The sequence below is a fragment of the Xenia sp. Carnegie-2017 genome, unplaced genomic scaffold (assembly GCF_021976095.1).
Source record: "Xenia sp. Carnegie-2017 unplaced genomic scaffold, XeniaSp_v1 HiC_scaffold_4, whole genome shotgun sequence".
Lineage (NCBI taxonomy): Eukaryota > Metazoa > Cnidaria > Anthozoa > Malacalcyonacea > Xeniidae > Xenia > Xenia sp. Carnegie-2017.
In genome coordinates, this window is record NW_025813504.1 from 4,178,331 (window position 1) to 4,192,198 (window position 13,868).

General features: G+C 35.6%; 2 protein-coding genes across 2 annotated transcripts; one reads left to right on the forward strand and one right to left on the reverse strand.

Moving 5' to 3' along the window:
- Nucleotides 1–2,314: 2,314 nt before the first annotated feature.
- Nucleotides 2,315–3,016, reverse strand: LOC124455815. The gene is made up of 2 exons (XM_047006434.1): nt 2,566–3,016; nt 2,315–2,413 (listed from the first exon to the last, which is right to left on the reverse strand). Exons 1-2 carry the CDS (start codon nt 3,014–3,016, stop codon nt 2,322–2,324), a joined length of 543 nt encoding a protein of 180 aa, XP_046862390.1. The 3' UTR covers nt 2,315–2,321.
- Nucleotides 3,017–8,691: 5,675 nt separating this feature from the next.
- LOC124455879 (volume-regulated anion channel subunit LRRC8A-like) lies at nt 8,692–10,335 on the forward strand. The gene has a single exon (XM_047006491.1). The coding sequence runs from the start codon at nt 8,692–8,694 to the stop codon at nt 10,333–10,335; it is 1,644 nt and encodes a 547-aa protein (XP_046862447.1).
- The last annotated feature ends 3,533 nt before the right edge of the window (nt 10,336–13,868 follow it).

The following is a 13,868-nucleotide window of genomic DNA, read 5'->3' on the forward strand; positions in this document are numbered from 1 at the left end:
GCAAAAAAAGTACTTCTGAGAAATTGCTACTCAAAATTGATTTAAACAAACATCCTCCAGAGGGTTAAAACGGCCATGGACAAGAAATAAAAAAGTGACCTCGTTGAACAAGATGTTTTCAAAACAATGAAAATTATTAACGAAGCGATTCATGAAGAATCCAGAATAAAAGAAAAGGTGGAAGATGAAGATACCTTGTTTTGCATGAGTCTGGTAGCAAAATTCAAAAGAATTCCTGAAAGATATAGATCATTGCTTCAAATAAATATTTTAAAGGTATTTAATTATATGTAGTGATACATCACCCAGTCAGCTCAAAGTCCAACACAATTGATGCAAGAGGCACCTCCCCATCATTTTACATCATCTAATGCTGCACTTAATAATTGGGGTCTAAACTTTCAAGGATAACAAAATATGTTGTTTCATAAATTATAATCAAGTTCTTTAATGTTAAATAATTTTCACAAAAACATTATGTAACTGTAGTTTAAACAGTTTTTGTTAAGTTCTTTTTCAACAAAAATTTAGATTGTTCCAAAAATTGTCACATGCGTTTAGTACTTAAGTTTTATCACTTTTTTTTCAATAAATCCTTTCAAATGCCATAATATAATCAATACTAAATTATGAATCCAGAGTTCTGCCCTAATTTTTTACATGAGTTAGCTGCCAAGGCAAAGGGCCTTCTTCACTATTAAAATCGGAGAGAAGATTCTCTATGGCTGTTTTTTTATTTAGTGAGTAAGTATTACTTCCTACTCCTCTAAGTCGAAGCAATGCACCATCCTCTTCCTCCACAATACTGCGCCATTCACCAGATATTATGTTTCCACTGCTGTTCTCTGAGTCTACAAATCCAGTAGGAACATAGTGGGCATTATCAGTTGACTGTAAGTAGTTATGCCAACAAACACTGGCCTGCGTGTTACTGTCCACAGTATCAACGCTTGTTTTGATTGGACGTAGAAAAATTCTCCACCTAGCAGACAAATTGCAGAAAAATTTTCAATGGTGTGTCTGGCTCTTGACAACCTTTAATTAAAAAAGCTTAAGGGAAGGTAAGACCTCTACCAGGAAATGGTTTCATAAGCTATGTCTTTTCGGAAAGCTATCATCCGCAATTAATGTAGGGAACCATATAACCAGAAACATTGGATTGTTCGGGGACTGGAAAGTTTCTATTTTCAAAAGCTGAATAGAAATGGCTATGGGGAAAAATGGCAGTATCATTATCTCCTCGAAAATTTCCAATGTTTACATAAGTAAAGCAATAGTTAGCATCACATTTTGCCATGAGAACAATGCTGTGAAAATTTTATCATTGAAAATGTGGAGCCAGTATTTTTGGACATTGAATGGAGATATGCTTTCCATCCAGTGCACCTATACAATGAGGAAAGTTCACTCATCCTGGAAATCATTAGCAATTTGCAGCCAGTCACTTGTAATTTGTTATCTTTCAGTTAGAATAGGTCGAACCCTAAACATACAGGGTTTTCGTTTCAACTTTCCCTGCTTTTATATTTTAATTTGAGAAGAGCAAACGTAATGATAATTGAACTCTGAGCAAAACCTTCCTATTGACAGCCGCCATTTTCACTTTTCGAGAGTAAATCTAAGTTGCAAAGATGCTGGCTAACTAGCTGTAAACAAATACCCCCGCGAAAGCTGCCGACGTTCACAGGCGTATTCGCAGGAAGAACGCCGGTAGCTGTAAACCATGCTCCGTGAATAAGTGCTGATGTCAGCTGTTCTATAGCTGCAGGCTTTCTACTATCGTCGTTTTCTCTTTGTACTTTGATCACATGATCTGCAAAATTAGTTGCGACGAAGGAGTTGCTTACGATTTATATGTATAGCCTTTGCATGTTGACTTAGTATCACACACAAACAATATAGGTAAGCTGCACGACCAACAATATATGAAAATATTTTATTAATAGGGGCAACAGCTGATTTTAGCATCTAGAATAAACTACATCAAAGATATTGTGAGCTACAGCTGGCGTGGGCAAGCCATGTTGTTTGTTTGAAAAGTGGCAAACAGTACAAATGGTTTGGTATAAGTCGACATTAAATATATGTTAGTGTTTGTGATATCATGTTCGGTATTAATTAACCAAAGACAAAGCAGTAATGTTAAAACAAATAAATCAAGCTATGCTATTTACAATATAACACAAAAAATATTTTGTCGTTAAAGCTAGAAAGTTACGTCGTACAAGAAGAAATGAAGATGAATTACATAATACAACACGATAGAAAAATGAATCAAAAACATCCAATTGCTATATTCGTCTTTCATGTTCAAAGTCGGATTACTGTTTGAGTATTTTCCAAAAAGCACGGTTATAGTAATTTGCATCAGTGCCAATACATTTCGGTGCTTTAAGCCAACCGCCTTCATCACCTGTTGTAAATAAGTATTAAATTGGACTTTTGTCTGGTGAATTGCTCAAAGAACTGGTATTTGAGTAACTTAGAAAAGAAATTCAAACACAATTGAAAATCACAGGATTGAGCACGTTCTGTATCGTTATAGAAAAACAAATATTACTTCACCTCGGTTTCCTTCAATTTTTGAGCCCTCCTGGAGCAAATAACGCTGTGTTTGCACATTGACAATGAAATACCTGTCCTCTCCTTGCGGTTCAAGTTTCCAGTAAGCTCGATCGAAGTAGTTTGCGTCAGCTCCGACACAAAGGGGAACTCCAAATCCTGGGTTACTCGTCCAATCGCCTTCTGCACCTCGATCACCCTTGATTTTGTTTCCATTTTGAAACAGATAGCGCTTGGTCTGCATATTTTTAAAGAGATACTTTCCATTACCTTGAGGAACAAACTTCCAGTAGGCTGTGTTGTCGTAGTTTGCATCGGCACCGACACAATTTGGACTTGACAACCAGCCACCTTCGACTCCTCTGTTGCCTTCAATTTTATCTCCGGCTGAGAACAGATATCGCTTTGTTAAAACGTTCTTAATTAAATATTTCCCGTCTTCAAAACAGGCCATTTCGATTTTAGTTAACTCCTACGTGTTTTGCAAATGTTTGGTGCAAAATAGAACAGCACATTATATAGAAAACAAAAATTAGTCATACTTTGGTGCTGTAAATTTAATTAGATTACTCGTTGTGGATAGTCACCTTAGTGCTCCTATTGGTCGAGAAAAGCAATTTACTGGTATTCACTATGCTAATGACATGTGGAACAAAAAAATTTAATAGAGTGGGATTACTGTTTGTTTCTATACTGTGGCACAGCCAACAATGTTGCTGGTCTTTTTGAAGAGAAATGACTGCGAGTATATGCATATTTGCCCTCCCCCAATTATCGACGTCCCGTCGTTCCTGAAGGTTTTATAGTTTAAGACCTGTTTCAAACGTCGCATTTTACACGAGGCGAATGCATTTAAAACTAAAGATAATGAGGGATTTTATCTCATTTTCTATTGTTTTAAATGCATTCGGCGCATGTAAAATGCAACGTTTGAAACGGGCTTAGAAGACAAAAAATTCAGTTCTCTCCCGTTTCCCAAATGCTGTTGTAAAGGACAATGTTTGTGTACTTTGTTGTTTGTATCATCATGTAGTTCATTGGTGGAAATTCTTGACTTGGAGCCATTCTCTTGAGATTTACCAAACAATGTTGCGCGCTCATATCACTATGTACCATGGCTGAATTGTGAGTCAAGAATGGCGTAAAATGTGGAGTTTTTAAGTTTCAATAAATCTATTCTTAATATCGGCGTTTATATTCTTTAGACATTCTCAATTCACTGAAATTACTACCTCAACATACCGAGGTCATTCTCATCTTTTACCCTTTCCAACTGCCTCCATACATACTCCCATTCCCCATAATTTCTGTTTTTTTATTTGAACACTCCAAAGAACGTAAAATTATAGTAAAAATTTACCAATGTCAATTGAACTACGTATTCTTGGATTGCAAGCTGCATCATGGCCGCCATGTTGGACGATTTTAAAAAAGGAGTTTCCTTATTACAGTGCAAATTTCATCAAACATGGCGAGCATTCCATTGTTCTGTTACTCCCAGGGGGGGTGGTTGCAAGCCACCAATATATCGTATTGGGTTATTGGAGCTTTTCATATCACGCGTAATTGTTCAGAATGGCAATGAAGCTTAACATAATATAGAAACAAAATAAATTCATATGAGCTCGGTAAGCAACAGTTCCTACTGACAAAGACAAATATTATCTGACTTTCATATGAGAAATTTATGGACTGCTACAGTTTAGCTGACACCTTGGATGCTGACCCAAAACATTACAATCCTTAGCAAAACGAGCCCGCGCTTCCCATAAAAGTAATTCGGGTGTCTGCTAAACTGCAGTCTAGTCTTAATCACACCTGCCGAAACCGAAGCAAATATAGACAAACAACATTTACCCAAACAACTGCGACTTAAAAACAAACATGGTGCATCCGGAATTCTTTGTGTTGTGTAGGCTTATATCATTTATAGTCAATTTTTTATGAATACTTCCTTTATATTCATATAATGAATTTAATGCCATTATTCCAGCTTATAATTGCTTCAGTTCGGCTTTAATTCCACTTACACTCCTTTGGTCGCCATGTTTTTAATGCCATAATTTCATCTCGGAAAGAGGGCTAGGGATTTCATTTGGACAATTTTTCATCCCGTGTACCTATGATCTCGTTTTGTTACCGCCAGCGACATAAGCATAAAGACAAACAAAGACAAAAGAAAATACATAAGAAGGCAATGAAGCGACCGACACAATCATAAGTTTAAGCATATGCATATAAGCACAGCAGCTTAACATAAGCATGAGGTAGAACAAAAACAAAGTGAAAAGAAAATCTCTTTTCTTTTAGTTCCTACGAACTCTGTATAAAGGCCGATTACATGGAGCAACTTGGAAGGCAAAGCTCAAAGTACTTTTGCATTTCTTCCACAAAGAGAGAGATATCGTCAGAGAAGAAAATACTAGAAAGGGATTTCAAAAGTTTTAAATTTTTTTCCATTCATAATGTATTTTAAATTATCTAGAAAACACATCATAATTTAAAGTATTTTGAAACAAAATACGTATATTATAAATTGTGTGACCTTGCCGCCTGTAGTGGACGCTACTTTCCCCCTCTCATTAAGCCGGATTTCCACTTGCGAATTTTTTCGAGCGAAGCGATAATTTTCGAAGCGAAAAAGTTCGTAAAATTGGGTCTATGAAAGTGAATTTGAATTTCAAAAGAAATCAGTAGGGCACAACTGAATATATGAATATACACCTCCCAGTTAACGTTCTAGTTACGCCTCTGGCTTTGAAATAGCATGTTATGATTGTAAGTGCTGCAACGATAGCCAGAATGCCCAAGAAAGTACAAAGACGGTTTTTCATACTTCGTTTGACGCGTTTATAAATTGAACCGTCACTCAAACGGAAAATTTCGTCTGCTCGTAAGAGAGCTTAGTATTTACGACGAGGAATATGTTTCCATTAGTATCGTTTGTTTTGTATTTCGTGTAAGAAATTCCTTAGTCAAAATAGTCGGTTTTCTGTAGAGTAGAGTTGTTAGATATTTTGGAAAGTCTTTTAAGAGCAACTAACTCCTCGACGTCCGCCATTTTGAAAACTGAATGTGCTTGACAAACATCACAAATTAGAAACACTGAAATCTGATTGGCTAGCGAATTTTTTCTCAGCGAAAAAATAGAAATCATTCGAACTCAAATTTCCGTCGTGGCGAACAGCTTATGCAAATTTCATCGCTGTGCATATATGCAACCATTGAGTTCTATAAGACCTGGAGGGGAAACGTCAACAAAATTGCTATAAATTATCAGCGCGCGGCCGCGTGGTCAAAAACAGGGCGGATTTTGGTGGTCAAAGTCAGCGGAGAGACGCGGGCTCATGAAATAAAATCTTTGTCGCCCACCCTGATTTGACCACCACGAATGCGAGTATAGAAAATATCAAAACTATTTATTTTCCTAACATAAACACTTTTTTAAATTTTATTTATTAAACTGCCAACTTCTGTGGTTTGCGGATGCTGAAATAGCGACAGAAAAGGGAACATTTCTTGACTCCGGTAAGTAGCACAGTATTAGTTTTACTATTTTGTTTTTAACACGATACTTGAAGAGTGTTTCTACTACTAAGTTTTAATTTAAAGTTATTTTGGTCCAGTCTTGTTTGTTCTTCACTTAATCGCTCGTCAGACGTGGCGAAGCTGTCAATTTTTATCGAGTTTTGCATCCATCTTGTATCATGATCAAGGCATCAAGCTAAACTCTCCTGATTTGAATTGAGTTTACCTCCCAAAAATAGGGCATAATTTGTTCATGTTTTTTTTTAAAAGATGAAGGGAAAGTTTACAACAGAGTTGTGTTGAAATTGAATGCAGTGCCATGCAAAATTAATGAGAACTATAGTATATGTTGTATAATAAAAATAACTATTAAACTGTTTGCCTGCTCAATTTGACTGACTGTATGGTGTAGACAATTATAATGAGATTGGAAAGTTGGACTTATGCAAACAATTTTAAAGTACTACTTAGTTTTACTGTAAATGAAGTATTTATTGTTATAGTAAAAAGGTTAATACTTCAAAACCAAGATGAAAGTAGTGTGTTGAACAATGTGCTAAGATTTGTTTCTACCTTGAAATTTTTGTTCAACAGTAGCTTATGATTATATCATTAATATGCATGAAAAATTAAATATATTATTGTCTCATCTCATTAAATCCATACTTGGTATGATTCCAGGTGATCCACAAATTCACATCAGATGCATTGGTTACAATGAAGTTGAATGTAGAAGAAGCAAAAATAGATGGCAAAGAAATTCTTTGTGTCTTATGAAGAATTAGTAGAAATCAATAACAAGAATTCTTTAAACAAGTTGTAAACAAATTTAAATTTGCTCATGGTCAAGCAACCTAGTCAAAGAAGCAAATTCTGTCTTCAACATGTGACCTTTCCAATTATTTAGTTTCTTTGTACAAAATACTATTTTCGAGAAACTTGATTTGTAAGTCTTTCATTAATATTTTTTACCAAGAGATAAAAGAACTAATTCAAAGGCTTGATGTAAAATACAAAGATTTTAACAAGTTGTTTATCATTTAATTCCCAAATGTTAGTTTGTACATATAAATAATTAGTATTGGTAGCTGTAAGTTGTTTAAGCAAAACAGAAGAGTAGTAGTGCTCGAAGGGGTTAGCATTTTGAAAAATTATATCTTGTTCATGACATATATTACACAATTCCAAAAAACTGTAAGTAATGCACAATAATATCTATAGAACTTGATAAATTTCTTCACCTACACTGTCAAATAACTATTTTGCCTTCATGCAGCAATAGACAGTGTTTTTGTCAGAGAAACCAATGCACTTTAGTTTCCAAGTTTGTAATTTCAATGGAAAATTAATGTAGTTCTGTTCAGTAATAGATCCAAGATTCTGCCAAGCTGTTTACAAAATACAAATTACCAAGCAACAGTGTCATGGTGTTTTGAATTTTTTTCTTTTTTGTAGCTCTTCTAGTTCAACATACTTTCTTTATGAGTTTTCAGTAGATTTATCAGGTAATGACAATACACTTATGATACTTATCCATGGTAAACTTTCAGTTGACTTATGTCGTAGGACTGAAGCAAACATTTTCTCGCTTCCTTAGGAGCATTTTTACACAGATTTATCCATTTGAAGCAAGAAAAATAGGTGCACCAAACTGTTTACAAACAGTCAAACACATAAAAGCATGAAATAATGTATAAGTTTGACGAGATTGACAGGTCTAGTAAAGAATGCCGTTTGATTTTCACTTTTAAAACGCTAAACTGTCATAAAATAACTTAAATGCTACTTCCAAAATATGCGTTTCTCTACCGTCGATCTTCTTCATTTTGATGTGTGTCTGTACTGTGTTTTTCACGCAATGCTGACGCATTATTTTCACATGATATGCTGTCGGTATCGTAATTGTTATTTTTTCTCACTTGTTTTCGTTCATACAAACAGTATTAGAAATCAGGAGGGAGTGAATATTGAAAAAAAATTTTTAAAGTGGAAGTTTTGACCACCAAAATCCGCCATTACCGCCATGTTTTTGACCACGGGGTCCAGGCCTCTTTGCCCCTCCAGGTTTTATAGAGCTCAATGTATGTGACGTGTTGAACGTCTGCGCACGCTTAAATTCTAAAATTATCGCTTCGTGCGAAAAAATTCGCAAGTGGAAATTCGGCTTTAAGCGAAATCTAATATTTTATTTCACGTTCTTTGATATGATGATATGCAATTTAATTGCAGTCGTGTAGCTCAAAGTACTTTGCATTTCTTCAACCAAGAAAGATCTAATCATCGAACAAGAAAATACTATTTCCACTCACGAGATTTCAAAAGCTTTGCAGATTGGCTTTCATTTAATATCAAAACATTGTTGACGATATCAATCCTGCTGGGCATAAAAACAAAAACATTTAAATACATTGCGTAACGCAACGCTTTCATAAAACATACAAAGTTTTCACATTAATTCTTATCAATTTTCTCACGATTATGTCCGTAAAACACTTCTGTAATAGTGGAAAAGAAAACTATAAGATCTTGAAGCCTGTCTGGGATGTTATAACAAATTATTTGGCAATACTTTTGGTAATATTATCCGTCGTCGTTGCTGGAATGGAAATAACATCTGCCATAGTTGAGTGTGTGCCAGTTGTTGATTGTCCCAGTGCGGCAAAATCAAGTTTGGATGTATTTATGTCAAATGCACATTTGAAATTTCCCGATGTATGTACGAACTTTTATCGGTCTCAAAAAACAAGCTTTATCGAAAGAAGGGAAGTCGTTACAAATCACAAGATCCACTTTGCGTACAAACATTTTGTCAATTCAGAATGCAGCAAAAATGCAATTTCGAACTCTTTGGCTAATTTATGGATCGTGTTATTTGTTGAAGCATTATGGCTTTTGATTCTTGACAATTTCTGGTTAAAACTTCCTTTAACTTCGTCGGTAATAGAAACATTTGTTCATCTCGTGATGGCGTGTTATAATTCACCATTTCTAAACTTTACAGCTCCTTTTACATTCCTCCAGTCAAATTCCCGTAAAAACCAAGGCTACGTCAACATCCCCATAGATAATCCTGTCGACTTGACTGATCACGATCAGTCGTACAATGCTGATTTCCTTCCAGACAATACACCCTCAATTGCGTTTATGGGTTTGTATGACAAAGTACAAACACTAAAAGATATCATATCAACATCTCATCCCACTAAAAAAATTTTAAATCTTTATACCATGAAACCTGTTTTTCAATTACTTTCAGTTTTAATATTTCTCGTCATTAATATTAATTACTTGAAAGACGTGAAAGACACAATGAGGTGTAAATTAGCTCAGCATATTCCCATCCATCACGAGTACTTCTTATGCCCCTACGTCCTAGCTTCCTGTATGTCTAGTATCGTTCATATTTATCTCGGAGTCTTGGCAGTTAGTGGATTTATATATTTTTTAATAATTATTTGGACAGTCAAATTGCGTCTGAAGAAATATGAATATGACTGTTCTGATCAAATGTCTTCAATAACTGTTGGTGAGCTTTCAGATATTTCTCCAGTGGATGGTGACCTCGGATTTCTCTTGCATCTCTTGCATTCCTACAACAAAATGTACGTTATAAGGTTCGTACATTTCCTCTCTAAAGAGAACAAAAAGAAGATTGTGGCTCATGCATTGAGTAAAAAATTTCCTGTTGCAGGTCTGCAAACTACATTGGATGAACAAAAGGCATTATCTTTTACTAGCCTTCCGGGAATTCCGCTTGGAATTTTCGATCAATTAATATGTGAAAATCTCTTGACACTTAATATCATCAAATGCACTCTTGAAGAGGATGATTTTGAAAATTCTGATAAGCTTATCGGACTGAAAAGCCTATCCATTGTGAACTGTGGCTTGAAGTCCATACCGAGAGGGATTCTTGCTTTGGAATGTCTTGATAAACTTCGTCTTAATTTAAACCTTATAAATGAGATTAATGTTGATATAGCAACTTTGAAGAATCTGTCAGTCCTCTCTCTTAATGATAACGTTCTTCAAAAAATTTTTCCTGGCTCATTGACACAAATGCCAAATCTCAACTCGCTTGATATCGACGACAATGATGATTTAGAAATGGAAGCTCTTCATGAGGTCCTTGCATGTAGAAGCTTACGAAGCTTGGTTTGTCCTTTTCATCTACTGAAAAATGCTGCAAGTTGGCTAAATGAAACAGAACTAGAAAAGCTACAGGCGGTTACCGTGGAGAAATAAGAAGAAAATGTAAAAATTATTTCTCGGGAAAAAATTAAAAATTATTAACTCTTCAAGATTCAGTTAGATTGTCGTTGGTGATATTCTTCAAATTTCCTTATGTTTCTCATAGGATGTTTGGTTTAAATAAGGTGGTTTTTCTTTTCAAATTGATTTTTTGTATAATCATTTATTCAAAAAAGTATTATTAGTCATACGACTTTTTTAATAAAAGTTGACATAATTACCGAGAAAATCTTCTCAGTAATTAAAATACAGGTTACGATAAAAAAATGATATAAAAGAACCAATAAATATAAAGCTTAAGAATGCTAATACAGTTATTAGTTTAGGCATAATAGTTGTATGGGTTTTTAAGTGCAATTTGGAAATACAAGCACGAGTGAGTAAATTCTTCATAGATAATCGAAGGTGTAACTGTTGAGGTTAAGGATTGCGTCTACGAAGTTAATTTTCTTTTTTAGCTTCAATGCTTAGTTCAATCTGGCTAAAATGGCACCTTATTTCCTTTTACGTTCTTTTAACGTCTTCGAGTAGAGCGTTGGAGATTGATATTACGTCGTTTTTGTTTGCGAATTCCTACGTTTTTGTTAAATGTTTGTAACTGAATTAGTACTTTTATTTACTATTTCATACTTTCTACTATTAGAAAGTTTCAGAACGGTTGAAAATGCTCATTATAGGACATCAAACACGGTGTTAAATTGCTTTTGTCATCGTTGCTGCCATCTTCGAGCGGAGCACCAAAGGTGCGAGTAGTTCTGAAGAAATCATGGAAGAATCCTCCACATGATTATTTTCAAATTTGGAATCTCTTAACCCTTTGAACACTGCGCTCCCAACGTATGACTGACTTCACACACTGAGCTCCCAGAAGGAAAATATGAAAAAATTGAAGCCGACAGTTAGAGTTGTTTGAATATGTTTTTCATCTATTTACCTCAAATATAGTTATCTTAGACTATTTGTATATATAGAACTAACATTTTAGCGCCAGTATTGAACTTTATTATGCCAGTCATACCAGCAGTTTTCTTCCGGATTACCTATACATAAAAATTCCTGGCAAAATTTACACCAGAACATAGTTTTTTTCCTTTTTGGTAGAACACTGTCACTTTGGTTTGGGTTTGACTTCTTTGCTCTCAGGTATTTTTCTCGACATACACGACAGCGCTGGTTGCTAGTAGCATGCGAGGGTTTTTTAACATCATGATGGACATCCAACTTGAAATGTTTCCCATTACTAGCAGCCATTGAAGTGCGTAGACCAAATGCCCTATTTTGTTCTGAACGGTCCCACAAGCTGCTCACAAAGTGTTTCAACAAATAAATGAAATGTATACGACCTATGGCCAAGAGAAGAGTGACATCTAACAATTCCCATCAGCACATAAGAATTATATGCAGCCCATAAGAAAAACTTCATCACTAATCTAGGCCACTTATAATGACGTTTACATTTCTGCAATTTGGTCATTTGATCATTTCTGTCTGTCCCACCCATGTATTCATTATAAGATTTCACAGCTTTTGGAGAAGGCACAGGCACCCTTCTATGCAGATTCGGATCATAGCGCAAAACATGCTCATCAGGTGAAGTAATATAAAGGGATGTTACAAAATATATTGGCTTCTTATCCATCCACACAATAGCTGCAACAGTGCCATTGAAGAGAAGATGATACTCACCTCTTACCATTTCTTTCTTTTTTCGTATGAGCTGCTTTGGAAATTCTTTACGATTAGTGTTAGCAGTACCACATAAACCAATACCTTTGTCAAGCAAATACTGGGCCAATGCTACTGATGTGTAAAAGCGATCTGTGTACAGTTCGTAATTCTGATGACAGTAATCCTTAGTTAGTCGAACAACCAGATTTCCAGTTATGCCAAGCTTATCAATTTCTTCTGCATCTTCCCTTTTTCCAGTATAAACTTCAGCATTTACAACATATCCATTTTCGCTGTCGCAAAGCAGAAATGATTTTATCCCCCACTTGATAGGTTTATCTTTTATGTATTGTTTGAAAGAAAGTTTGTTTTTGGTTGGAATCATTCCCTCATCAAGGGATAATTTGCATCCAGGATTGTAATAATGCTTGAACTTGGCCATCAAGTGATTGAAAACTGGTCGAGCTTTGTAAATTTTATCAGTTTTATCAAGCTGCTCATCTTCCTCATTCACACAGTGCAGGCATGACCATATTGAAAGAAATCGGTCTCGGGACATAACATTTGAGAATCCTGGAGTTGCACAAATGTTTGAATCTTTTGACCGCCAATAAAATTCATACCGATCCTTGTGTAGAAGCATTTCCATGGCAACTCTGAGACCAAAGAAAGCTTTCAATTCCTCCATTGACAAGATATTTTTGCCCAATGTTTTTGCAATGCTGCCATTTGGTTTGTAAGTAGCTAATCTCTGAGCTTGTCGGTTAGTTTCTGTTAGAAACAACTCCCAGATGGTAAAATCCCAGAACAAAGAAAAATATTCAACTGGACTACTATCAAGTGTAATGCTCTCAGGAATATTTTTGGACCAGTGGGTACATTTGGAGAAAAGACACACTGAGAATACTCACTCGTGTCTGTCGTCCAAGCATCGTCTGATGTTTTTGCCGTTGAATTTTGTTTTCCCCTCGCTCCTCTTCTTCGTCCTCGTCCTGGTCTCTCACGCCCGCGAGATCGTCCTCTTCCGACCAAAATAGAAGGAAAATCAGTTTCAATATCTTCACTAATTTCTGTCGATACTTCCATTTCTGATGGACTAAAATCGCTCTCTAAGTCACTGTCGCCATAATCATCACCTTCAAAACCTTCATTGTCTGAATAGAGAAGTGATTCTAAAACTTCCTCTGCCACAACAAGGCGATGTGTAACACCACTGAACGCCATTTTCATATGAATTTATTATGACCAAAATAGTGCTTTCTTTACATGAAGTTTTATGCAAAGTAGAGAGGAGGGCCTGCTGGACATTTATACTGCAGTATTAGCTTAAATATCGACGAAATGATTGGTGTTTTGGCTGCTTAGTAACAGAAAGGTGCGGCGGCCGCTTTTCCGGCCGCTCGCACTTTGGACGATGATATTTTGTGGCCGGAATAACGGCCGCTCGTGCTCAAAGGGTTAAATACCCCCTTTTTTGACTTTAGATATTGAGTAATGTAACATTTTGAGTTGCATAAATTTAAGTATGTCTTTCAAACCAAATTCAAAATTCGATGCCTTATATTATTTTCCATATTGAAATCAACAGCTGGCTAGTGACCATGGCATATTTGCACCCCCTGTCATCATGCCAATGGATTGGAATACATTTTTGACTTCCTTGCAACCATCATTAGCATGTTTTGAAGAACATGCCTTGACATAACATTCAGAGTGCATGTATTCCAATCGAATGTTGAACGCTCAGTCGCTTTTCTTATTTTAAACATGTGATCGTACGACATCACCATGTTCCTTCTTTGCACACTTCACCTTTTCTATTTCAAAATTAATTACTAACGAATTTTGCATTTTTTGGG

Excerpts from the sequence above, each read along its gene's own strand:
- LOC124455879 (XM_047006491.1), top strand. The coding sequence starts at position 8,692 with ATGGAAATAACATCTGCCATAGTTGAGTGTGTGCCAGTTGTTGATTGT.
- LOC124455815 (XM_047006434.1), bottom strand. The coding sequence starts at position 3,016 with ATGGCCTGTTTTGAAGACGGGAAATATTTAATTAAGAACGTTTTAACA. Across the intron at positions 2,414-2,565 it reads AAAAATTGAAGGAAACCGAG|GTGATGAAGGCGGTTGGCTT; the intron begins GTGAAGTAATAT and ends TATTTACAACAG.